This window comes from Ranitomeya variabilis, chromosome 6, assembly GCF_051348905.1.
Source record: "Ranitomeya variabilis isolate aRanVar5 chromosome 6, aRanVar5.hap1, whole genome shotgun sequence".
In the NCBI taxonomy this organism is placed as follows: domain Eukaryota; kingdom Metazoa; phylum Chordata; class Amphibia; order Anura; family Dendrobatidae; genus Ranitomeya; species Ranitomeya variabilis.
The window spans coordinates 428241442-428267279 of NC_135237.1; the positions used below are offsets into that span (position 1 = coordinate 428241442).

At 44.5% G+C, this 25838-nt stretch overlaps 1 protein-coding gene across 1 annotated transcript in view; it reads right to left on the reverse strand.

Annotated features, from left to right (window-relative positions):
* Positions 1-25838, reverse strand: part of LAMA3 (laminin subunit alpha 3) — a 287589-nt gene that overhangs the window by 61775 nt on the left and 199976 nt on the right. Inside the window, exons 36-40 of the mRNA XM_077270374.1 lie at positions 17983-18123; positions 14723-14884; positions 13152-13253; positions 7829-7912; positions 5656-5886 (exon numbers count right to left, since the gene is read on the reverse strand). Of these exons, the coding sequence (XP_077126489.1) occupies positions 5656-5886; positions 7829-7912; positions 13152-13253; positions 14723-14884; positions 17983-18123 (720 nt within the window). The remainder of the gene's footprint in view (positions 1-5655; positions 5887-7828; positions 7913-13151; positions 13254-14722; positions 14885-17982; positions 18124-25838) is intronic.

Genomic DNA, 25838 nt, shown 5'->3' on the forward strand with positions numbered 1-25838 from the left:
TGCCCCTAAACTCGTTATGAAACATATTGCCCCTGACGGAGGGTTAAGGTCTTACAGCCACATCAGACAGTTATGTTTTTGCTGTCAAATGTTTATAAGGACTAGTGAAAAAATTATAGCCAAAGCAAAACCACAAACCTGAACATCTCTGTATTTTAAATTTGTAAAGCAATAATGATGCTATAAAAAATGGCAGGGTGTGCGTAACTTTAAAATTGTGCTCTTGCACTGCAGGACCTGGGCCATGTGGATAGAGAATGCCACAAAATCTCATCAACTTCTGACAGCCTGTGACTGCAGAACAATACCGGCAGCTGTAAATGGCACCTGAACGTCTGATGGATACATAAGGACAACCATGAATAATTTTAAATTCCCATTTTCCTCCAAGTATTTCAAGAATTGTTTCCACTTCTAAAAAGTATTTCAATAATCAGATTATGGCCCCAATTTATCATTACCTTTGCATCTGTTTTTTGTCTAGTTTTTTTGCATCTGTTTTTTTGTCTAGTTTTGTGCTTTTTTGTTTTCTTCCAATTCATTATTCTTTTTGGGCATTTTTTAATTCTAATACCACAAGGCAAAAAAGAAACGTGACTAAAAAAAATGCAAATGAATTGGGGTCTGTTTTTGGAAATACGGTGGCTATTAAAATAATTCCCTCATACACAGAATATTCACACTTGTCAGATTAGTTGTAGAAATTCGCGTGATTGGCCTTTTCATCTAAAGAGGACTTCCAGAAATTCACCAAAACAACCCCAATGAGATATACAGAAACGTTTATGAAAATATGAATATACGCTATTGGAGATCTGATGCTGGTCCATCGGTATGTGTGCCAGCACTAGGTGAAGTAGAAAAACATATTCTGCTAAAAGGAAATGTTAGGCCTAGTTTGTGCCACATCTGTGATCAATATCTGTAAATCTTCAAGAAATATCTTCCAACATAAATGCAGACATACATGGAATTTATTGGACCCATGTATTTGAAAAGGGTGCCCATTATGCTGCACAAACTTATACCATCAGGTACACCAATTTAGGGAAATCCCCTAGTGCTGAAAGCATAGACAATGGTAGACCACCTAGAACGCACCCCTGATTCTCATGTTTCAGGTACTAGTAGAAATTTATAAGAAGAAACAAGGAACAATAACCTTTGGGATGATCTCACATGAAGGCCCCATAATGATATAATACAGCTGGAGTCCAGGTGCAATGTTATAATAGGAGAACACTGATGAACTTAATGCAACCTTCCAGAGAACATGCACCTACTCGCAGATCCTTGGCCGCCAGTGGGATCTACAGGCCCTGACAGACGCGGCAGCTGAAATATTACTAATGCATCTGAACTACTAATGTTTGGATGTAGGCACTTCATCATCATCGGGAAGAAATTATCTAAAACTACTTTTGATAGTAAAGGCAGTCAGAGGTTATGGCTGGATTACAAGAGGAAAAGTGAGTCAGCCAATGCTATCACGGGATCACATTTACTGAAGTGACCAATGGCATTTATTAATAGAGGAGTGTGAATCCATCCATCTTATCCACAAGAACTTCCAAGAACCATTAAAATGATCTATATTGCACATTGAGACACGTGTATACTCCCTGCAGCACTGAAGAAGTACCATTAATAGATGAGGAACACATAGATGCCTCCTTTCTGATTGTCCCATATACTCACATTGTTGGCTTGGTCATTCAGGATGTTCTGCTGCTGATCGATACCAAGGGGCATCTGCAGGAAGTCTACCCTCTGCTGGGTGCCAAGTGCCCCACATAGCACCAATCCTATTAGGAAGTTTAGCAAGTGAATCATTTTTCTTGTAAGTAATCTTAAAGCTCCTCTTCACAGTAAGGGGTCCTATGTATATTAGTAAGCGCCCATTCTTCACAGTGCAGTTGCTGCTTCACAAAACTGTCATCCAACTTGTCAAATCCTTCTTATACTGCAGTGCTTGTGACTCAGGTATCCCGGCTTTCTACGAGGCTTGCATGGTGCTGAGCTACGCCCCACCTCCCAAACCAAGGCGTGAGTCATGTTGTGTAATAAATATGAGTGGCCCCAAGGGCTGACAGTTTAGAATATTGCAGCGTATCTAAGGTGTGTCTGATAACACTTCACCTCCACCCTGTGAGACTCAGACATTTGTAGACCACTGGGACGGTAAATCTCAGCCTGAGTAATACAGCAGACAAATAGGATGTATGTGTGATGGATCAGTCAGAGGTGCCGCAGCTTCCTTTGGGCTACATATTTTCGGCATAGCACTGTTACATGAGAGCCGGTTACAGCATTTTAGGAAGCAAGCCCCTGCTTGCAGCAGACCTGAATATTCCTCATACACAGTATTCGCATTTCTGATTAACCTATTCAAATCTGTGAAATATTAGATAAGAGCCAATGACCATTATACTGAGATTACCTGTAAAGAATAGAAGTCTGGTCTTTGGCCATGTTTGTTCCTACAAGGATGGTCACTCGGCTCTCTAGAAACTAGAATGTAGACTTCCCATAAGGACATTGGAAAACAGATGATGAATAAAAGATCTACCACTCTGGGTGTTACAGAGTACAGAGATAAACAGTGGCGTAACTTGAAGCTTGTGGACTCTAATGCAAATCTCCAAGAGGGCCCGAATTATTGCAAGTCTTTAATAGTAATGGTCTTTTCACACGGGCCAGAAATACCTATTGGGCCCCCTAGGCTCCAGGACACGGGTGCGATTGCATCCTCTGCACCTATTATAGTTATGCCCCAGAGGTAAATATATTCAAGTACACTATTAGTAGTGACTAAGGTTGGGTCGGCTGGGGCAAGTCAAGTATTAGGCCTCTTAACCCAGTAATAATGTTCCATCAGTGCCTCATTAAGAAAGCATTAATGATGCCCGGAGTGCATCCCTTCAAAACTAATAATGCTGCCTTGTGCAACACAACAGCAAAAAAAAATAAAGTTTATATTAAACTAATTATCTTCTTCTCTGTGCTCAGATCAGGCTGCACGGGGATGCTGATGTCTTGTAGGCCTACAGCAGCCTGTAGACTAAATGATGTAGAGTGGTGGGGCAGGAATCCTATGGCCTGACGCTGATGTCTCATAGGCCTTCAGCTGACTGTAAACTGGTGGGGCAGGGATCCTATAGCTTGATGCTGATGTCTCATAGACCTACAGCAGACTGTAACGTGATGGGGCAGGGATCCTGTGACTTGACACTGATGTCTCGCAGGCCTACAGCGGACTGTAGAGTGGTGGGGCAGAGATCATATGACTTGACACTGATGTCTCGTAGGCCTTCAGCAGACTGTAGAGTGGTGGGGCAGAGATCCTATGGCTTGACACTGATGTCTTGTAGGCCTTCAGCAGACTGTGGAGTGGTGGGGCAGGTATCCTGTGGCTTGACACTGATGTTTGTAGGCATACAGCAGCCTGCAGACTAAATGATGTAGAGTGGTGGGACAGGAAACCTATGGCTTGTTGCTGATGTCTCGTAGACCTTCAACAGACTGTAGAGTGGTGAGGCAGAGATCCTATGGCTTGACACTGATGTCTTGTAGGCGTACAGCAGCCTGCAAACTAAATGATGTAGAGTGGTGGGGCAGGGAACCTATGACTTGACACTGATGACTCATAGGCCTACAGCGGACTGTAGGGTGATGAGGCAGGCATCCTGCATCAAAATGGTTCTCGCCCTTATATCCAAGGGACTATTTCTGCAGTTCCTTAGAAAAAAAGCATGTTTGCAGCTGCCAGCAACCCTCTTACAAATATTAATGTTAGGTGGAGAGCATTAGCTTTGGGTAGGTGATCAAGGTAAGATCACATAATAAGGATGGACTATCAATGTAAAAAATCCCTTTAAAAACTGCAATACTGTTACCTGTCTGGCCACACATGAAGCCCTGCTGCTTTGTAGTGCAGGTCTGTAGGTATGCTATTTGCATTTGTAGAAAAGCTTTGGTTCATAACGCAGTATCTGATGAAGCACAAAACCATTTTCCTTATGATGCTGTGGGTTCGGTATTTGGGCCCTGTAGAAGTCATAGGTAAAACCACTACTCTTCACTTTGGATCACCCTGCCTTCTTAGTTTTAGAGACTGCTCCCATTTTCTTCATGTCACCTCCTTCTAGATAAAGAAAAGTATCTCACCTCGGAAAGCGCTCAGAGAATCCGACAAGCAATTAACTTTACATGAAGGTGCTGACTTTCATAAAATGGAAACATTACACAAGTTGTTAATGCTTCTCACCTCTACAATCAGCATGTGTAAAAAATAAAATGATTTGAAGGAAAAAACGTAAAACATATGTCATTTTGACATGTTTTATATCACACAGCATAATAATGGCAATGTAGATACTGTAGATGCATGCTAAATATGCTCCAATATGTTGATCGACTTTGGTCCATATATCAACATGTGAAGACAACTGATCCATCATTGTTATTATTATTATTAAGTGTACAGTGGGGAATATAAACTGGGTGTAAAACATACAAAATCACAACCATGGCCCTAGAAGCATCAAGCTGGAGCGCTGTACATCATGTACTGTATGAAGTCAATCGTTTCTCTGCTGCAGGTCCAAAGGTGATATTGTCAAAGTTTGAACTTGTCTGCGTAAAGCATTCACAGCGGCACACCCAGATCCCACTCCCAACTTTAGTTACTGGGTGCTTAAATCTGTACTTTAGAAGCAGAGATTTTACAATATTTTCCATTCTAGTCACAATTATATGTTCTGTATAGAGAAATATCTTTTAGATTATTGGGAAATGGAATTTCTAACATTTTTCCATAAAAAATAATTTCATTAATGGTTTATGCTGTGCAATGCAAATGCTCAGCTACAGAGACATACAATAACCATGCGTATAGAAAAAGTTACAGTATACTCACTGTATTTATACTCAGTCTAGAATATTCTATTTTGATGGATCATTGATATAGAAACTTACTGCAGACTGTAACCAGCAATTTTGTGTCTCCCTAAGACTATAACCAGGGTAGAGTATTCATTATTGAACAATTGTAACATATACAATGGTTATCTCATGAACAGAATACATTACAAGTAGATGACTGGTGGGACCATGAGCAATTGCAGAAGTGGGGCCCTAAAGTCTTGCAATAATGGAGCGCCAATAGACAAGTAGTTCTCATACATGAGCACTATCACTTAATTCACATTGGGGGATCAATGGACCCGGGACCACCGTTCTCATGATTGGTGGTCTGCCATTGCCCTGATGATACATTTACTAATATGTTTGTCTACAGGTACATGGCTGTGTTGCAGGCCACCATATTCTGCATCAGAACGCTGACATAATAGAAGCCAAGTGAAGATGACTGATGGCATGGAAATCCTACTGAAATCAAGAGGGCCAGTAACAGAAACGTTTGTGATGGATTATAAAATCCCACAATGAAATATTAAAAACAGAGAAGTTTTATTTTCAAATATTTTCACATAAGACTTGGATTATAAAAGTATAGTATAGTGACATATTTGTACACCGTTATTAGTAACTTAATATTGTTACGTCAAGAACAATGGTAGCAACTGAAAGTTTAATTTGGGTGCCAACAGGATCATAGCATAAGATAAGGAACCAGACTATCTAATAACATACCTGACATGAATCACCGGTGTATTCTGGTGGGCAGGCACATATCTCTACATTCAGTGCTACACGTCCACTTCCGGACATGGTGACGTCCTCCAGCCCAACCTCTCCAAGGGTGAGGCGCTGAGTCTCAGTGAAGTACAGGGCTCGGATCTGCAAGCTTTCCAGTCTGGACAAGATCATCATCAGTTCTTCTCGAGACACCAGGCTGTTGCTACTTGCATGCCGGAAGTTGCTCTAAATAGTAACAGCAGCATATCAACAATGAATTACTCAAGACAGGATGTTTCATCTATAAAGAAGAATTAACATTCTTTCATTTCTAAATAATTTACCAAATCTTCATGTCCGTGCTTGCAATGTTCAAAAATATGCGATTTGATTTTCTGCTCCAGAACTGCTCCATGTCTTTATTTTTCTGTTAATAAGTTTATTTCACAAAGACAACGCCGGTCCACATTGCCTACCGATGCGTAAGGACAATTGCCCCTCTACGAGCCAGAGAGGAGGGCTTCTGGTAAAGAGTGATTCTTGGTCTGGCAATCTCCAGTTCTAAATGTTTGGTAATAGTTGTCATCTTTAGGCCTTTTTTCTTAGTGCATGGGGGTCTATAGTGCATGGGGGTCTAGTGACACGTTGGAGGTATATGTAAGGGAATATTCCTGGAATTATACCACAGAGCAGGTGTAGAAACAAAAGAGCTATAAACAAAGTCTAATAAAGGACCAGAAAGGCTTCCTATGCCTAGAATCACATAGAAGATAAGAGGCTTAAAAGGCAAAATTGATACATTATATTTAAATTCAGAAATTTTTTTTTGTTTTGCCGAAGGCTACATCCACGCTTTTATCTCTTTGAGGAACAGACAAACAAAATGTATTTTTTTTTTATGAATAATTTTCATACTTGATGCAAATCGAAGCAGAGGGATCCCAAGATCCCAATGATTTTAATGGGGTCTGTCTGGGATCTGTTATGTGTCCTTTTTTAAACAGAAGAAGTGCGGCATGCACAACGTTATTTTACATTCTATAAACTGATGGATCCCATAATAATCAATTGGGTCCTTCCGCTTACATCTACTATGCAATGAATCCATTTTTTTTTATTTTATTCCATTTGCCTGTTCCTGAAATGGATTGTAAAATGGAGGTATGAACATGTAACCTAACATGTATAGTCCTAGGCAGCTCCTAAACTGCATTTAAGTGTTAGCCACAATTATAATTTGTATAAGTTTTAATAAAACTAATTTCAAATTCAATGCAATTCTCTTTTGAGCCCAGGCATTCCAAATAATGGGTAAAAGAGTCAGAGGCTTTAGGGATCATGGAGTTTGGCCATTTTCCAAGCACTCAAATAGCTTTCTTTGGGGCACAAGACTCCCATTCTTCTAAACTCCATTTATGTCATGCTATGAGAGCCGTTTTTTCAAACTTTTGCACCACTGTTCTGGGGTAAAAAGCTTTGAGAAGTCACAAAATGTGCGACTTTTGGCATTTTTACGCTATTTTAAGTAGTTGGAGTTGTGGCCTGATAGGGGCGTCAAATTCATGACAAGCTGCGGCGTTTGCTACGTCAAGACCAGTAAGAACAACGAATGAGGCCCACCGAGGGTGCACAATGGCGCAAAATGCTCCTGATTCATGAAGAGGTGCAGATCCACGCTTGTTCATGAATCTGGTGTGTCTGATTAGTGACGTGTGCCTCATCCCGTCCTAGATTCGCCCATTTTGGAGAAGCTGGGAGAAATGGGCATGAATATGCCAAAAGTTACAAAATTTGTGCATAACTGCAAGTTTTGCCAAATTTTTATGACTTTTTAAACCGATTTATGATAGAATTCTGGTGAAATTGCTTCAATGAATCAGGGCCTAAATGGTTGCTCAGAACATTCTAAAACTGTAAAACAATAAACCTTTGCTGAACGATTATGAAAGGTACCAGTAACATATCTGAGGGCTAGATGAAATTACTAGATGAGGTTAGAAGCCAGTCCTGGCCAGTCTAAGAGAAAGGTGCTCTCAGACTAGCATAGATTCTCTCATGCTGATTATGTTATTGACACTAGTAATTTTACAATGTCACCTTTTATACCTGATCCTCAATAGCAACATCCCCATATACATAGATACATGTGACTATGTGAAAAGAGAATTAATATTAATAACTATCTTACCTCTACAAGCTGAACACGTCCATAGTGTTGTCTATCTGGTAATGGATTATTTGGATCCACATAAACAATCGTCATTTGTCTACCCTAGAAAAATACACTTTTTTATATTAGACACATAAAAATTCTAAGCAATAAAAGAAACCTGTCATGTTCAGAAATGCTATATAGCTGGAGATATAGCGTTAAGCTTCTGGTAAATAGCATGAAAATCATGTTATGCTGCCTCACTGGAGCAGCAGCTACACGGAGAAAATGAACTTCTATACGTGGCTTTGAGTCATCAGTTGCTATTAGGTTTTGTCCTGATGAAGAGGTCGTGTGCTGTCCTCGAAACGCGTTGACCTATAAAACCTATTTAATAAAGTTTTGAAAGTATACCGTCTGGCCGTCCATATCCAACAGCAGCGCAACAAGTGACACTTTACCTGGATTCGATGCAGGGAGCGGTGACAGTAACTGCTCACTACTTTGTGAGCGGCGGCCGTAATCACTCCCAGGTACTCTGATATACAGTGTGCTGTATGTGCATTAAATAAAGCTGCTTTTTTTTGGTACTTCCTGATATTTGGCTTTGATAAAAGTTGAAGTGCGGATTACATTTGTTTTCTGTGCATTTTAGCAGCGAAAATACACTATTATTATTATTTATTATTATAGCGCCATTTATTCCATGGCGCTTTACATGTGAGGAGGGGTATACATAATAAAAACAAGTACAATAATCTTAAACAATACAAGTCATGACTGGTACAGTAGGAAAGAGGACCCTCCCACGAGGGCTCACAATCTACAAGGGATGGGTGAGGATACAATAGGTGAGGGTAGAGCTGGTTGTGCAGCAGTTTGGTCGACTGGTGGTTACTGCAGGTTGTAGGCTTGTCGGAAGAGGTAGGTCTTCAGGTTCTTTTTGAAGGTTTCGATGGTAGGCAAGCGTCTGATATGTTGTGGTAGAGAGTTCCAGAGCATGGGTGACGCGCGCGAGAGAGAAATCTTGCATGCGATTGTGGGAAGAGGAGATAAGAGGGGAGTAGAGAAGGAGATCTTGTGAGGATCGGAAGTTGCGTGCAGGTAAGTACTGGGAGACGAGGTCACAGATGTATAGAGGAGACATGTTGTGGATGGCTTTGTATGTCATGGTTAGGGTTTTGAACTGGAGTCGTTGGGTAATGGAGAGCCAGTGAAGGGATTGACAGAGGGGAGAGGCTGGGGAATAGAGGGGGGACAGGTGGATTAGTCGGGCAGCAGAGTTTAGAATAGATTGGAGAGGTGCGAGAGTGTTCGAGGGGAGGCCACAGAGCAGGAGGTTGCAGTAGTCAAGGCAGGAGATGATGAGAGCTTGGACTAGGGTTTTTGCAGATTCTTGGTTTAGGAATGTACGGATCCAGTAGTTTTGAGGCATAGGGGAGAAGTGATATAGGGCGATAGCTAGATAAAGAGGATGGGTCAAGAGAGGGATTTTTGAGGATAGGTATGATTGAGGCATGTTTAAAGCTTGAGGGGAAAACACCAGTTGTTAGTCATAGGTTGAAGATATGGGTTAGGGTTGGGATGAAGACTGTGGCGAGGTTTGGGATGAAGTGGGATGGGATTGGGTCAAGTGCACAGGCGGTGAGATGTGATCTTGAGAGTAGAGTGGAGAGTCGATCTTCTGTAATGGTGGAGAAGTTGGTTTTGGAGGTGGAGGGCTGGGCAGTTGGGAGGAAGGGCTCTGAGGGTTGTCGACCAAAACTGTCTCTGATGTTATCAATCTTCTGCTTGAAAAATGAGGCAAAGTCTTCAGCTGAGATGAGTGGGGAGGGAGGAGGTGCTGGGGGACGGAGGAGAGAATTGACAGTGAGGAATAACTGTTTAGGGTTGTGAGACAGGGAGGATATGAGAGATGAAAGTAGTTTTGTTTAGCTGTGGCGAGTGTGGCCTTGAAAGTAGTGAGGGACTGTTAGAATGCGATGAAGTGCTCGTTGGAGTGGGATCTTTTCCATCTCCGCTCAGCAGCCCTGGAAGCTCGCCTCAGTTCTTTGGTCAGGCTGGTGTGCCAGGGCTGTCTGTTGATTTTCCAAGCTTTGGTATGTGTGAGAGGGGCAACAGATTCCAAAGCTACAGCTATGGTGGTGTTATATAGAGAGGCAGCAGTATCCGAATTCTGTAGGGAACTTATGTCTGTAAGAGGGAGGAGGGATTCGGAGAGTGAGTGTAGATCAAGGTGTTTAAAATTTCTGAGAGGGTGTGCAAGTTTGTGGGTTGGGGATTGTAGACAAGGAGTGGAGAGGGAAAAGAATGTGAGTAGGTTGTGGTCAGAAAGAGGAAGAGGTGAGTTAGAGAGGATAGATAGGGAGCAGAGGCGGGTGAAGATAAGGTACAATGTGTGGCCATCTTTGTGGGTGGCTGCAGAAGACCTTTGAGTGAGGCCAAAGGAGGAAGTGAGAGATAGAAGTTTAGTGGCAACTGAGAGGGAATTGTCAATGGGGATGTTGAAGTCACCCAAGATGATAGTGGGGATGTCAGCGGAGAGAAATGAAGTAGCCAGGTGGTGAAGTGGCCAAAGAAGGTGGTGGCTGGCCCTGGGGGGCGGTAAATGACAGCCAGTTGGAGGGGGAGTAGATGCGCACAGAGTGCACCTCAAAGGAAGGGAGGGTAACAGAGGGTGGTAATTGGATTGGGGTGAAGGAGCAGTTATCTGACAGGAGAAAACCAACACCTCCACCATGCATGCTGCTGGGGCGGGCTGTGTGGGAAAGGTGGAATCCACCATACGAAAGTGCAGCGGGAGAGGCTGTGACAGAAGGGGTGAGGCAGGTTTCGGTGATGGCGAGGAAGGAAAGTTTGGTAGTAACAAAAAGATCATGGATGTAGGAAAGCTTGTTGCAGACAGAGCGAGCGTTCCACAGAGCTCCTGTTGGTGGGACTGGGGAAGTGGGGGCTGGGTGAATGGGTATAAGGTTAGAGAGGTTACGGAAATTTGTGATAAAGCGTGGATGGAAGGTAGAAATGCATGTGCATTTTTTTACCTTGGAATTTGGGGGAAATTCCAAATTTTGTACCCACAAGAGAAATTGACATGTTGCGGATTTGAAACCCGCACCGCGGGGGAGTTTACGAGACATAAAAAGAAGTACAGTGGACATGAAATTTCTATAAATCCCATTCACTTCTTTGCTAGAACTGTAAGACGCTGCGTTTTTGGTGGGTCTAAAACTCACCAAAAACTTATTGTGGGCACAAAGTCTAAGGTTTCATTTACACATCCGTGTGTAAACACATACATGAAATAATGATACCAGTATCATCAGTGTTTTAGATCAGTGTGTTACCAGTGTTTGGTCTGGAATCCCACGCCTGCGCCCTGCAATTGTGCGATTACACATCACTTCCGCCCTCCTATGGGCATTGGCTTTTTTGTTCTTCTGTACAGGCGAGTCACTGCTACTTCCGCTCCAGTGACCGCCGACATGGGCAGTAATAAGGTGCTCTCACCACTCCTCACTCCCAGTGACCAATGACATGCGTGGTGATAAGGTGCTCTCACCACTCCCCACTTCCAGTGACCACTGACATGCATGGTGATAAGGTGATCTCACCACTCCCCACTACCAGTGACCACTGACATGCGTGGTGATAAGGTGCTCTCACCACTCCCCAATCCCGCCGACATGCGTGGTGGTAAGGTGCTCTCACCACTCCTCACTCCTGCCGACATGAGTGATGATAAGGTGCTCTCAACACTCCCAGTGACCGCTGACATGCACGGTGGGTGACAAGGTGCTCTCACCACTCTCCACTCCCAGTGACTACTGACATGCGCAGTAATAAGGTGCTCTCACCATTCCCCACTCCCAGTGACCACTGGCATGCGCGGTGATAAGGTGCTCTCACCACTCCCCACTCCCAGTGACCACTGACATGCGTGGTGATAAGGTGCTCTCACCACTCCCCACTCCCAGTGACCGCTGACATGCGCGGTGATAAGGTGCTCTCACCACTCCCAGTGACCACTGACATGTGCGGTAATAAGGTGCCCTCACGACTACCCACTCCCAGTGACCACTGACATGTGCGGTGATAAGGTGCTCTCACCACTACCCACTCCCAGTGACCACTGACATGTGCGGTGATAAGGTGCTCTCACCGCTCTCCACTCCCAGTGACCACTGACATGTGCGGTGATAAGGTGCTCTCACCACTCCCCACTCTCAGTGACCACCGACATGCGCAGTGATAAGGTCCTAAGGTCCTCTCACCACTCCCCACTCCCAGTGACTTGAAACGCCTGCGAAGAAACAGCCAATGCTCATAAAAGGGGCGGAAAGGTGATGTGGAATTGCGCTATTGCAGGGTGCAGGCGAGGGATTCCGGAGCCACCACTACACGTCACTGTGACACTGATGGGAAGGGGCTGGTATGATAATGAAGACGGGAGGCAGAGTTTTCTTCCAGGACCCGCATGCTCCAGAGCCTGGAAGAACTCATTACCATAACAGAATAAAAGAGGATTTCTCCCCAAGAATACAGCTGACATGAGGCATAGAGGTATGACTGCTTTTACCATTCTATCACCTGTATGCCCATATTAACAAGTTAAAAACAACCCAGGGGGTGACAGATTCCCTTTAATGCATTCTTATATCATGAGGAATTTTTTATAGTGAGATATAACATTTCTAGGTGTAGGCCTATCCTAAAATGTTATCGGATATGAATCCATCATCAGTGTAATCAGTAGAAATTGCTTGTTTTTCATGTTCCTGCCCCTTTAAATGTATCCAGGAATGTGACCATCCTGCTATAGAAGAAAAGATGTGAGAGATTCAACACATTCCTGTATAATATCTCCAGCTCTCCACGGAACTGACTCTTAGTCAATGGAGGCTTTCAGGATTCTAGGTGACGGCTGGAGGAGGCATCCGCAGCATTCACCTTGTTTTACGCCTCTATTGTGGTGGGATTCACTTGTCCACGGCTTCTTGCATCCTGTGCAGCCTGCATGTAACCTATAACCACCAGAGCTAATGAAGTGTGAAATGGCAGCAAATATGGCTGAGCAAGAATGTATAGAACGCCTCATCCATAATAGTGTCTGACAGCCTGCGGCCGCTAATGGCGCAGCGCTCCGATCCAAATCCCCACCACACAGCTTACTGCAAGCACTGAACCAGAAAGTCATGGCTTGCCCAGACACCATATCATTTTGTATCTCATGATACAAGAACAAAATCAGCAAGACTGTAATGTACTGATACAGTGTTACATCGTAATTACACGTTTACAGAAAAATAACTTCTGGTCTCCAGATTTTCGCTTTACAAAATGCAATCTGGCATCTACTTACTGTGAGCAGAACATCTGGTCTCTTGTCTAGCAGGACCATGCCTTCACTTGGCAAGCCAAAAGACTTCAGCTGGTACGTCAGATAGCCTCCGTATGACGAAACCTGCACAGTGACATATTATTAGGCTGAGAGGGGATCACATAGGGGAGCTAGGGGGTAGTAGTGAGGTCATTATCGGGGTCAGATCATCATATGAAAAATACATCAGATTGTCAGAATGAACAATTTTCGTGTGACCTGTATGTCTGTTTTAAAAAATTTGCAAGCCCAATTATTGTTTCTTATACTGCAGCATTTTTTTTCATTGCTGTGCTGGAGTGGTGCCTCTAATCTAAGGTTCCTACCTCCGCTCTCATAACTACCCACCGCCATCTTCACCTTCTATCCCTGTCACTCTGGTCGCTCTCCAGCAGCTTGTGACCTGAAGTGTTTCTTGGAGTGAGCCGGAGGTCACTCTTCAATCTATGAGAGAATTGTTCTGGTTCTCATAGACCTGCACTGAGATCTTGAGATCGTTACTTCCGGTCAGTCAGAAGTTGTGAGCACAGATGGCAATGCGGGACCGGAACGGCGATGATAAAATGTGAAGACGCCGGCGGGTAAGTATAAGGCTAGGGTCAGAGACCTTACATGGTGCTTTAAAGGGAACCTGTCACCCCCAAAATCGATGGTGAGCTAAGCCCACCGGCATCAGGGGCTTATCTATAGCATTCTGTAATGCTGTACATAAGCCCCCGATGTATCCTGAAAGATGAGAAAAAGAGGTTAGATTATACTCACCCGGGGCGGTCCCGCTGCGGTCCGATGGGCGTCGCGGTCAAGTCCGGGGCCTCCCATCTTCTTGCGATGACGTCCTCTTCTTGTCTGCACGCTGTGGCTCCGGTGTAGGCGTACTTTGTCTGACCTGTTGAGGGCAGAGCAACGTACTGCAGTGCGCAGGTGCTGGGCCTCTCTGACCTTTCCCGGCACCTGCGCACTGCAGTACTTTGCTCTGCCCTCAACAGGTCAGATAAAGTACACCTGTGCCAGAGCGTAAAGACAAGAAGAGGACGTCATCGCAAGAAGATGGGAGGCCCCGGACCGGACCGCAACGCTCATTGGACCAGAACAGAACCGGGACCGCCCCTGGTTGAGTATAATCTAACCTCTTTTTCTCATCTTTCTGGTTACATCGGGGGCTTATCTACAGAATTACAGAATGCTGTAGATAAGCCCCTGATGCCGGTGGGCTTAGCTCACCATCGAGTTTGGGGGTGACAGGTTCCCTTTAAGAATAACAATGTATTCGCAAAAATTGGATGCAATACAGATGATCCATATTATTTCCAATTTATTTTTGGACTCTCATAGACTTGAATAGGTGAGTCTTGCTTGATGAAATTTTTTTTCCCTCATGGACACTCTTTCTGAATAGCTCTACTCAATAACATTGTTCCGTTCCATGAAGTAACAATCTGTGTGAACGGATAGCACAGGTACGTATGATACACTCATATGAACGAGCCCTAAGAAACCACAGCCACAAAGCATACTCAATACACACACTTATCCATGAATTTATTCTTACGTACCCTCTCTCCCAAGTACGATGCTGGCGCCATCCAGTGCAAAATGTGAACAGATGGGGGTAATTCTTGCACATCCGCTACAACACTGTTGCTCCCTGGATTAAAGGTGACATCTACTCTGGTCTGATCTGATGTTTCAAGTATCCAGAACCTCATATCTACAAACTTAGCAGAAGAAGCATTTTCATAGTAATGGCATTGTATATGAAGTCAGGTACAAAATCTTAACAACAAACATGTACAGAAACATTTAAGAATATACATGACTCAATAATCTTCATTATAAAAAGATGATCTGTAGTAGAAAAAATGGATATGGAAAGAGAAAAAAACTCAAAACTCTGTGTAAGAATGGTCTGATAATGTATATAGGAGCGGACACTTAGAAGTGGTTGGGAGACAGTGGTCTGACACACAGAAGGGCTGGGGGAGTGGTCTGACACACAGAGGAGCTGGGGGAGTGGTCTGGCACACAGAGGAGCTGGGGGAGTGGTCTGGCACACAGAGGAGCTGGGGGAGTGGTCTGGCACAAAGAAGAGCTGGGGGAGTGGTCTGACACACAGAAGAGCTGGGGGAGTGGTCTGACACATAGAAGGGCTGGGGGAGTGGTCTGACACACAGAAGAGCTGGGGGAGTGGTCTGACACATAGAAGGGCTGGGGGAGTGGTCTGACACAGAAGAGCTGGGGGAGTGGTCTGACACATAGAAGGGCTGGGGGAGTGGTCTGACACAGAAGAGCTGGGGGAGTGGTCTGACACATAGAAGGGCTGGGGGAGTGGTCTGACACGCAGAAGGGCTGGAGGAGTGGTCTGGCACATAGAAAGGCTGGGGGAGTGGTCTGACACATAGAAGGGCTGGGGGAGTGGTCTGACACACAGAAGAGCTGGGGGAGTGGTCTGACACGCAGAAGGGCTGGGGGAGTGGTCTGACACATAGAAGAGCTGGGGGAGTGGTCTGACATGCAGAAGGGCTGGGGGAGTGGTCTGACACATAGAAGGGCTGGGGGAGTGGCCTGACACACAGAAGAGCTGGGGGAGAGGTCTGGCACACAGAAGGGCTGGGGGAGTGGTCTGACACAGAAGAGCTGGGGGAGTGGTCTGACACATAGAAGGGCTGGGGGAGTGGTCTGACACACAGAAGAGCTGGGGGAGTGGTCTGACACACAGAAGAGCGGGGGGAGTGGTCTGGCACACAGAGGAGCTGGGGGAGTGGTCTGGCACAAAGAAGAGCTGGGGGAGTGGTCTGACACACAGAAGGGCTGGGGGAGTGGTCTGACACACAGAAGAGCTGGGGGAGAGGTCTGGCACACAGAAGGGCTGGGGGAGTGGTCTGACACATAGAAGGGCTGGGGGAGTGGTCTGACACACAGAAGAGCTGGGGGAGTGGTCTGACACATAGAAGGGCTGGGGGAGTGGTCTGACACACAGAAGAGCTGGGGGAGTGGTCTGACACATAGAAGGGCTGGGGGAGTGGTCTGACACAGAAGGGCTGGGGGAGTGGTCTGACACATAGAAGGGCTGGGGGAGTGGTCTGACACAGAAGGGCTGGGGGAGTGGTCTGACACATAGAAGGGCTGGGGGAGTGGTCTGACACAGAAGAGCTGGGGGAGTGGTCTGACACATAGAAGGGCTGGGGGAGTGGTCTGACACAGAAGAGCTGGGGGAGTGGTCTGACACATAGAAGGGCTGGGGGAGTGGTCTGACACAGAAGGGCTGGGGGAGTGGTCTGACACAGAAGGGCTGGGGGAGTGGTCTGACACGCAGAAGGGCTGGGGGAGTGGTCTGACACATAGAAGAGCTGGGGGAGTGGCCTGACACATAGAAGAGCTGGGGGAGTGGTCTGACACACAGAAGGGCTGGGGGAGTGGTCTGATATATGTTATTAGTATGTTAATTTACACTGTTTTTGCACTTTTTACTCTGCTGTCAAAGCTCAAAAACTTGGTGCCTGATTTTGAAATACCATGATGAAGCACATTATCAGCTTAGTAAAGGCCTCTATGGTAAAAAGAAATGTGTACAGTGCCTTCTGCTTACAACCCAACGTCCAGTCAGAACACTTAAAGGGAACCTGTCACCCCCAAAATCAAGGGTGAGCTAAGCCCAATGGCATCAGGGGCTCATGTACAGCATTCTGTAATGCTGTAGATGAGCCCCCAATGTAACCTAAAAGATGAGAAAAAGAGGGTATATTATACTCACCTGGGCGGGCAGTCCGATCCGATGGGCATCGCGGTCCGGCACCTCCTATCTTCATAGGATGACGTCCTCTACTGCAGTGCACAGGCGCTGGGCCTCTCTGACTTTTCCTGGCGCCTGCGCACTGCAGTACTTTTCTCTGTCCTCAACAGGGCAGACAAAGTACGCCTGCACCGGAGCCGCAGCGTGAAGACCAGAAGAGGACGTCATCTGATGAAGATAGGAGGCGCCGGACCGGACCGTGACACTCATCGGACCGGACTGGGACCGCCCCTGGGTGAGTATAATATAACTTCTTTTTCTCATCTTTTAGGATACATCGGCGGCTTATCTACAGCATTACAGAATGCTGCAGATAAGCCCCTGATGCTGGTGGGCTTACCTCACCCTCGATTTTGGGGGTGACAGGTTCCCTTTAAATCAAAACTTCTAAGTTCAGGATGAGCTGCTCTAACTTTGTAAAATTATCACCCACAATAGTCATGTATATTTGGTTCTCATTATAAACTCACTTGTACTTTTTAGTTTTATTTTTAAGCCCCAAAACTTTTTTTATGGAATTCAGAAATATTTTTAATGGCTACGGCACAATAGCCATTTACAACTACTGGCTCTGGGCAGAACCCAAGTGATCCGATCACCTTTGCTACTGTTGTTACAACTCTTTACACTTTCATGAGTCACTTCCACTATCCCTTAACACATGTAGTCTAGAAATTCTTATTTTTTGCTATAAAACAAAATACAAACCACAAGAAAGTCTTTCCTAATCCAGGAATATCAGACATCCTTGGGATAGGCTATAACTTGAAGTTACAGTAACCTGATTAAGTCACTAGTTTATATGGAATGATGTCATCCAGTCTGAGGATCAGCTAAGATCTCTATAAGTATTCTCTCCAGTGAAAGACGAGCAGACAGTTTTACTAAAGCACAAAGTATCTGGAACAATTATGGTATTATTTCAGACTCTTATACTGTATAAAAGAAACATGAACTTTCAATTTATACAATAGATGTTTCACTTTCAGTCTATAAACATTTAAAATAATTGCTTTAATTTACCTTTTTCCTATGCTTATTGGATGAATGGCAAATATCAGTTGCTCCGAAACAGAAACATTTGATGCAGCCCTTTATATTTGAAGGGTCAAAATAAAATGATCCACTGCGACATACATCACATCTCGTGCCTTCAGTATTTTCCTGCATGTAAGAAAGTTATATTTAAAAAGTTATAATCCAAGTGGACTCAAAGAATTACTCCCATCTTTACAGGTAACTATTGTCATATAGTGCTTGTAAATGCAATCAATTTTGCAATTTGCTGCTTATTAAAATTAACAGGCTTTCGGAAAATGTTAACACTTATTTTGTTTACAGCTCGTTGCCTAAGAGACCGACCACTTCTGCGGTCTAGCTTGTAGGCACTGCACTGAATCTGACCAGGATTAGGACGTAACAGTGTGTGCTAGCGATCCCAGCCAGCTTCAAAACAGTGCTTACAAGCTCAATAGATAAGAGCAGACCTTCGCATGTCACTGCATAAGTTTTGCTAATCTTTCTCGATAGTTATCAGTCTCCAAGGTAACAATCTGTAAACAAAAGAAAAATCTGAACATCTGAAGAATGGCTGGAAATTTTAGTAGCCGCAAATTGCAAAATTACTTCCTATTTACAAGCACTATGCAACAATATTCACTAATGAAAATTGAAGTTATAATGTAAATTGATTTAATGTCTAACTATATATACAATATATTCTCTACAGTGAGCAATATGGGATGCAGCAATTCTTGACAGCTCTTTCTACACATCAAAGATAAGATGTATCTCATAAAATAGAGAAAAACAGGATTTTTCGTTGCTTACCATAAAATATGTTTCTCTGAGTCTTCATTAGGGGACACAGGAACCATGGGGTGTATGCTGCTGCCACTAGGAGGCTGACACTATGCACAAAAAAGTTAGCTCCTCCTCTGCAGTATACACCCCACCGACTGGCATTCTGAAAATCAGTTAGTGAGAAAGCAGTAGGAGAAAGCAATAAAGTTGAAGGAACACTGCCACAGATATCTGAACTGTAAACATAGAACGTAGAAAACCAATCATAGAACACAGAGAACAAAGGAACGGATCAGCATGGGAGGGTGCTGTGTCCCCCAATGAAGGCTCTGAGAAACAGATTTTACAGTAAGCAACCAAAAATCCTGTTTTCTCTATCGCTTCATTGGGGGACACAGGAACCATGGGACGTCCCAAAGGAGTCCCTGGGGAGGGAAAAACAGACTTCCATCAGGTCAGAGAACTCACCACTGCCGTCTGCAATATCCTTCTACCTAGGCTGACATCTGCCGAAGCGTAGGTATGGACCTTGTAAAATTTGGCGAACGTGTGGATGTTAGACCAGGTTGCCGCTTTGCAAAGCTGTAGGACGGAAGCCCTGTGGTGCACCACCCAGGAGGCGCCGACTGCCTGGGTAGAGTGAGCTTTAACCCCAGGAGGGGGAACTCTGTTCTTGACCGGTAAGCCTCCAAAATTGCCGTTCTGATCCAGCGAGCAATAGTCGCCTTGGAAGCCGGCAGGCCTCTACACATACCATGTGGAATGACGAAAAGATAGTCCGTCTTCCAAAAAGAAGCCATTCTAGCCAGACAGACCCTCACCGCCCTGACCATGTCTAGCTTGTTCAAAGAACGCTCCAGAGGATGAGTCGGAGCCAGGCAAAAAGAAGGTAGAAATATGTCCTCATTGAGGTGGAAGGCGGACACCACCTTAGGAAGGAAGGAAGGCGGAGGGCGCAGGACCACCTTATCCTGGTGAATAACCAAGAAAGGAGATCAACAAGAAAGGGCCGCCAACTCCGAGACACGCCGGATGGAGGTGATGGCCACAAGAAAGGCCACCTTCCAGGACAAAAATGACAGGGAAACCTCTCTGAGAGGCTCAAAGGGAGAACCCTTCAGGATCTATAGGACTAGATTGAGACACCCATGGATCCACGGGAGCCCGGAATGGAGGAGCTGCGTGCGCTACTCTCTGAAGGAAAGTCTTTGACTTGTGGTCGGGAAAATAGCATCTCCTGGAAAAGAATGGAGAGCGCTGATACTTGACCCTTTAGGGAACTAAGGGCAAAACCTGCTTCCAGTCCGGCCTGGAGAAACCTGGACACTTTTAGAACCGCAGTCTCAACAGCCACGCCGTCAAACTGAGAGAACGAGAAGTTGGGTGGCAGATCAGACCCTGCGACAGCAGATCGGATTTGTCTAGAAAATGCCATTGAGCATCCGCGAGAAGGTTGACGATCTCCGCGAACCAAGACCTTCTGGGCCAATCCAGTGCGATCAGAATGACCGTCACCCCCTCCGCCTTGATCTTTTTCAAGAGCTTGGGAAGAAGGGGAAGGGGAGGAAACAGATAGGGAAGAACAAACTGCGACCAGGGTATTGTCAGAGCGTCAGTACCCACCGCGAGAGGATTGCGGGACCTGGAGACGAACTGAGGGACCTCCCTGTTCAGTTTGAACGCCATGAGGTCCACATCCGGAGTCCCCCATCGAAGGCAAATCTGATGGAAGACCTCCTGATGAAGGGACCATTCCCCTGCCGCGAGGCCCTCACAGCCTAACAGGGAAGGGGGCAAATAGAAATACTTACCTCCTTCTTCCCGTGCCGTCAGTCACGCTTAGAAGAGGAACCTTGGGGAGAGAGGGGTACCTCATAATCCGGGGAATATATATGTATAGGACGTCGAGAAAAGACCTGTTGGTGGACGTCCTCGTCTCCTCTAACTGACAGGCTCTGGAGGGCGAATGGGTGGGAGACAGGGCTAGGACCCGTCCGGATCTCCTCAACACGCTTCTGTGTTAGGAGTCTTGGTCCTGCCGCCAGATCTATAAGGATACAGGGTGGCAGTACACGCCGTACTCATAGTCTGATTGTGGGAGTACAATTATGACCATTCACACTGTATCCCTCCGGAAACCTGAAAAGGAACGACGGACAATGAGGTAGATATGGGTCTAATGAAAGACCCGTGTCCACCTCCTACTGACACTAAGCTAAACTGATTTTCAGAATGCCAGTCGGTGGGGTGTATACTGCAGAGGAGGAGCTAACTTTTTTATTTGCATAGTGTCAGCCTCCTAGTGGCAGCAGCATATACCCCATGGTTCCTGTGTCCCCCAATGAAGCGATAGAGAAATAAGGATTTGTTACTTATCAGTGTTGGATGCTGTTGATCACTTTTATGCTATATTGTAGACACTATAACAATAATATTACATTTAAAGGGATGTTCACAAGTTTGATAGTTATCTCCTATCCATAGGATAGGGTATATCTTTCTGATCGCTGGGGGTATGACTGATGTAGTCCCCACTGGTGCTGAGAACTGGGGCTCCGAAGAGCCCGAATGAATGGAGCAGAGGTCGATATTGCGCACTGCCTCTCCATTCATTCTAATAGGTATGCCGAAGATCAGCCGAGCGATGCACTTAGCAATCTGTGGAGCTCCCATTAAAGGGAACTTGTCACCCCCCCAGGGCATTTTTAAGAAAAAGAGCCACCTTCAGCAGCACTAAGGCTGCATTCTATGAAGGTGGCTCTTATGTTTCTGATCCCTAGTAACGCTGAAATATTGACTTTTATAAATTGCGCCCTATACCTGTATTGAGTCACAGAGGTATGATGTCTCCCCCTGTTTCAGCCGCCCATCATGCAGCTCTTACGTCTGTGCGCCGCCTCCTGTGTTGCTGTTACATGCCCGATGCCTGCACCCATCTCCCTCCTCCTCTTTCTCTTTCCTCCCTCGGCAGCGTCTGATGAACTGAGCTCCCCACATGCAGTTCACTGGCAGGTCAGCTCCCAGCCGTCCATCATCCAGCTCTTGCGTCTGTGCTCCGCTTCCTGTGTTGCTGTTACATGCCCGGCGCCTGCCCCCATCTCCCTCCTCTTCTTTCTCTTTCCTCCCTCGGCAGCGTCTGATGAGCTGACCTGCCAGTGAGCTGCATGTGGGGAGCTCAGCTCATCAGACGCTGCCGAGGGAGGAAAGAGAAAGAGGAGGAGGGAGATGGCGGGCAGGGTCCTCTCTCCTCCTGTACCAGTTATGACTTGTATTGTTTAAGATTATTGTACTTGTTTTTATTATGTATACCCCTCCTCACATGTAAAGCGCCATGGAATAATTGGCGCTATAACAATAAATAATAATAATAATAATGGGTGCAGGCATCAGGCATGTAACAGCAACACAGACGCAAGAGCTGCATGATGGACAGCTGGGAAGCGGCTGAAACAGGGGGAGACATCATACCTCTGTGACTCAATACAGGTATAGGGCGCAATTTATAAAAGTCAATATTTCAGTGTTACTAGGGATCAGAAACATAAGAGCCACCTTCACAGAATGCAGCCTTAGTGCTGCTGAAGATGGCTCTTTTACTTAAAAACGCCCTGGAAGGGTGACAAGTTCCCTTTAAGAATAAATGGAGCGGTATTGCACATAAGCGACCTCTGTTACATTTGACTGAGGCTCTTCTTCTTGGGATCGGCGGGGCCCTTGGCAGTTGGACCTCCAACGATTGGTAACTTATCCCCTATTATGCAGTTGGGGATAGGTTTTAAACTAGAGAACACCACTGTAAGGAGGTTTTTTGATGTCATAATGATAACATCAAAGGAGGTCCAGGCTGCATGCTGTCAGGGACAACTTGGAAATGTAATTTCATTGAACCTTCAGAGCTACAGGTTGCAGAACACAGATATTCATTCTTGAGAGTCGAGGAACACAACAGATGCAATCTCTCCAAGGCTTATGTCGCATGAAGCAGGGAGGAGGAGAAGAACGCCCCCTGCTGTCTGCTTTTTGTATACATTGCAATAATAGTTATTGCTTGAACAGTATTTTCCCAGACTATTGTCATGATCAAGAGCATGCAGCTTTGAGTGATCAGTGTTGTTGATGCCAAAGGTGATGAGAAGGTTTCACCCATGATCTCCCAATCATTGCTATGTTCTGGTGGAGAAATGTTGGCTCATGTTTCAATTCTCAGGATTCATTTCAATTTCTCACAAAACTAACTCATTATAGAAATGACTGATTCTACATTAAACAGATGAAGTCTATACTGTACACCGTAAGAGACATCAGGCTTTGCTTTGGCAAGCTAGTTAGGAAACGATTGTGAATATTTATTTGCCTTTTCAGCTTTTTATTATGCATGTTGGTTTAGCTTATCTTGCTTTGGTATATTACCTAACACATAGGCTTGATAGAATTATCACCTGTTAGAAAAAGTACTTTGTATCTTAAAATACATAAAACTAAGTGGCATAAAAAACCTTATAATTTGGATAATTTTATTTTCTGAATCATATTTTCCATATGTAAAGTAACTCTCCAGTGATTTTTTAAAACTTTTCCCTTTGTTTTGTGTCATGTGTGCGAGTGTCACAAAGGTAGTAATATACTCACTGGTCGCTGTTTCAGGTCCGTTTCTGCACCACGTGATTGAATAGACCTGCCGAATCACAGAGTAGTTGCTGTTTGGAGCAGAGGTCGCTTTTTGTATTTTCAGAATGCAAATCCATGAGTATCAGAACGAGACTAGAGAGCCTTGTCCTGAGTTTTAAAGACTTACAATGAGAGGGTAACCATCATTCCACACAGTGATCTGATAGGTTACAGATATAGTCACGTGGTACCAGAACGGATCAGGGCACCACTGAAATTGGGAGAAGACAACGACCAGTGAGTATGATACTACCTCCTTCATGACAATGATATACATGATACCTAACAAAAGCGCAAATAAAAATACCTAAATCACTGGATAGGTATTTAGATCTAACTATTAGTTATGAGCGAATGTGTTCAGATAAGCTGTTATCCGAGCATGCACGTGTGCTAACAGAGTGACTTCGGCATGCTCGAAAAATATATTCGAGTCCCCGCAGCTGCACGTCTCATGACTGTTCGACAGCCACAACACATGCGGGGATTGCTTGTCAGGCAGGTCCTATTTAGGTGATTTCTTGATTGAGAACAGGTGTGGCAGTAATCAGGCCTGGGTGTGGCTAGGGAATTTGAACTCATCTTCCCAAAGTTGTGATAACGCACAGTTATGTTTTAAGAGAAGGCAGCAATCAATTTTTCACACAAAGACCTGTAGGTTTTTATTTCTTTTTCCCTTAATAATAAAGACTTTCATTTAATAACTGCATCTTGTGCTAACTTGTATTATCTTTGTCTAATATTTAAATTTGTTTGGTGATCTGAAACATTTAAGTATGACAAACATGTAAAAGGATAGGAAATACTGTGAAGCATTTGAAGGGTTAATAAACTTTTTGAATGTGGTTTTGAGCACCTTTAGGGGTGCAGTTTTTAGAATGGTGTCACTTTTGGGTATTTTCTGTCATGTAGACTAAAACAAATGTTTTTTTAAATTTTGCTGTAAACATTAGAAATTTCTGGTCAACTTTTAACCCTTCTAACTTCCTAACAAAAAAAATGTTGTTTCAAAAATTGTGCTGATGTAAAGTAGACATGTGGGAAATGTGACTTATTTTTTAAACAATGTCTTCATTTATTAAAGTGCATAAGAACAACAAGAACTTAAGGCACTGAGTGTGCCACATTCGTAAATAACGGCAAGTAAAATAGTACTATGTCCATATAGATAGTCATAAGGAATGTGACTTAGCATCTTGACATTGAGGTCATTAGTCATACTAAATTCTTATCAACAGTTATACACTTGAAAGATCCAATAAAAAGTTTCTTTATAACATCAATCAAAAATAAGATGTAAACCAAGAAAGAAGCAGATAGAGAAAAAAAGGAGGAAGCAGATGAGAAAGCCTAGGGGAGGAAAGATGGGTGGGTGGGGATTGTTGATAAGACTAATGGTTCCATGCTCAGTGATCTTCGGTATATGTCCGATACTCGGCAGAGGATCTAAAACCAAGCAGTAACACCAAGTTTTATAAAAGCGATCATAAGAGTTATTAGCTGTAGCGGTCAGTCCTTCCATCACCATCATCACATCATTTATTTTAGAAAACCAAAGGGCGGTTGTTGGAGCTGTAGCTTTCATCCAGAGAAGGGGAATGCACGCCTGAGCTGTCACAAGTAGGTGCCTCAGTATAGAATGCCTGTATGTTTTCAGAGGGATGTCGTAGCGATGGAAAAGGACAAGAGCATGAATCAGGTCAGTCGTGAGATCCATGAACCTTCATATCACTGATAGTACTGTGTCCTAAAAAGAAGTGAGAAGCATGGGGCTGTCCTTAGGAAAAACAGTGTAATCTAGTCGGGACTCTATACCATCGAGATAACAATTTATAACTGGCCTTGTGAAAACAAGAACAAATCGACGCTCTATGCGTTAGGGAGAAAATTTGCCTCCATTGATCTTTCGATAGAGATGCCTAAATCCCCCTCTCACTGTGTCTGAAACCTGGCAACCGGAAGGTCTGGTGGGTTAATCTGCAGAGTGTATGAAAATGACTAGGTGTGCCTCAGAGGTCCAGCTGCCTCAAAAGTCATTTTCTCACTACTATAGAAGGCTCTAGGAGGGAGTGATTGAAGAAAAATGCAGCAGTTGATCTACTCTTCAGATGTCCAAGGTGGATGGCAAAGAAATACCAAGGAGATGGACCTTTGAAAGCCAGAGGTGTCCTGCTTCAAAATGACAAATTCTGAAATGTCCCCTATTTGTCGAAACTTAGAAAACACTGTCATTGAGGCCCGGGGGAAAAGTGGATTACCCTAAATGAGAAACATATAAGAGTATTGCGGTATGATATGGTCATGCACTGCAGGAAGGGAACAACATGCCAAAGTGGCCTCAATTGTGGGAAGTGTTTTAAGAGCTTTGAGCAAACCATGGGGCCAATATGAGAGGGATATTTGTAAAA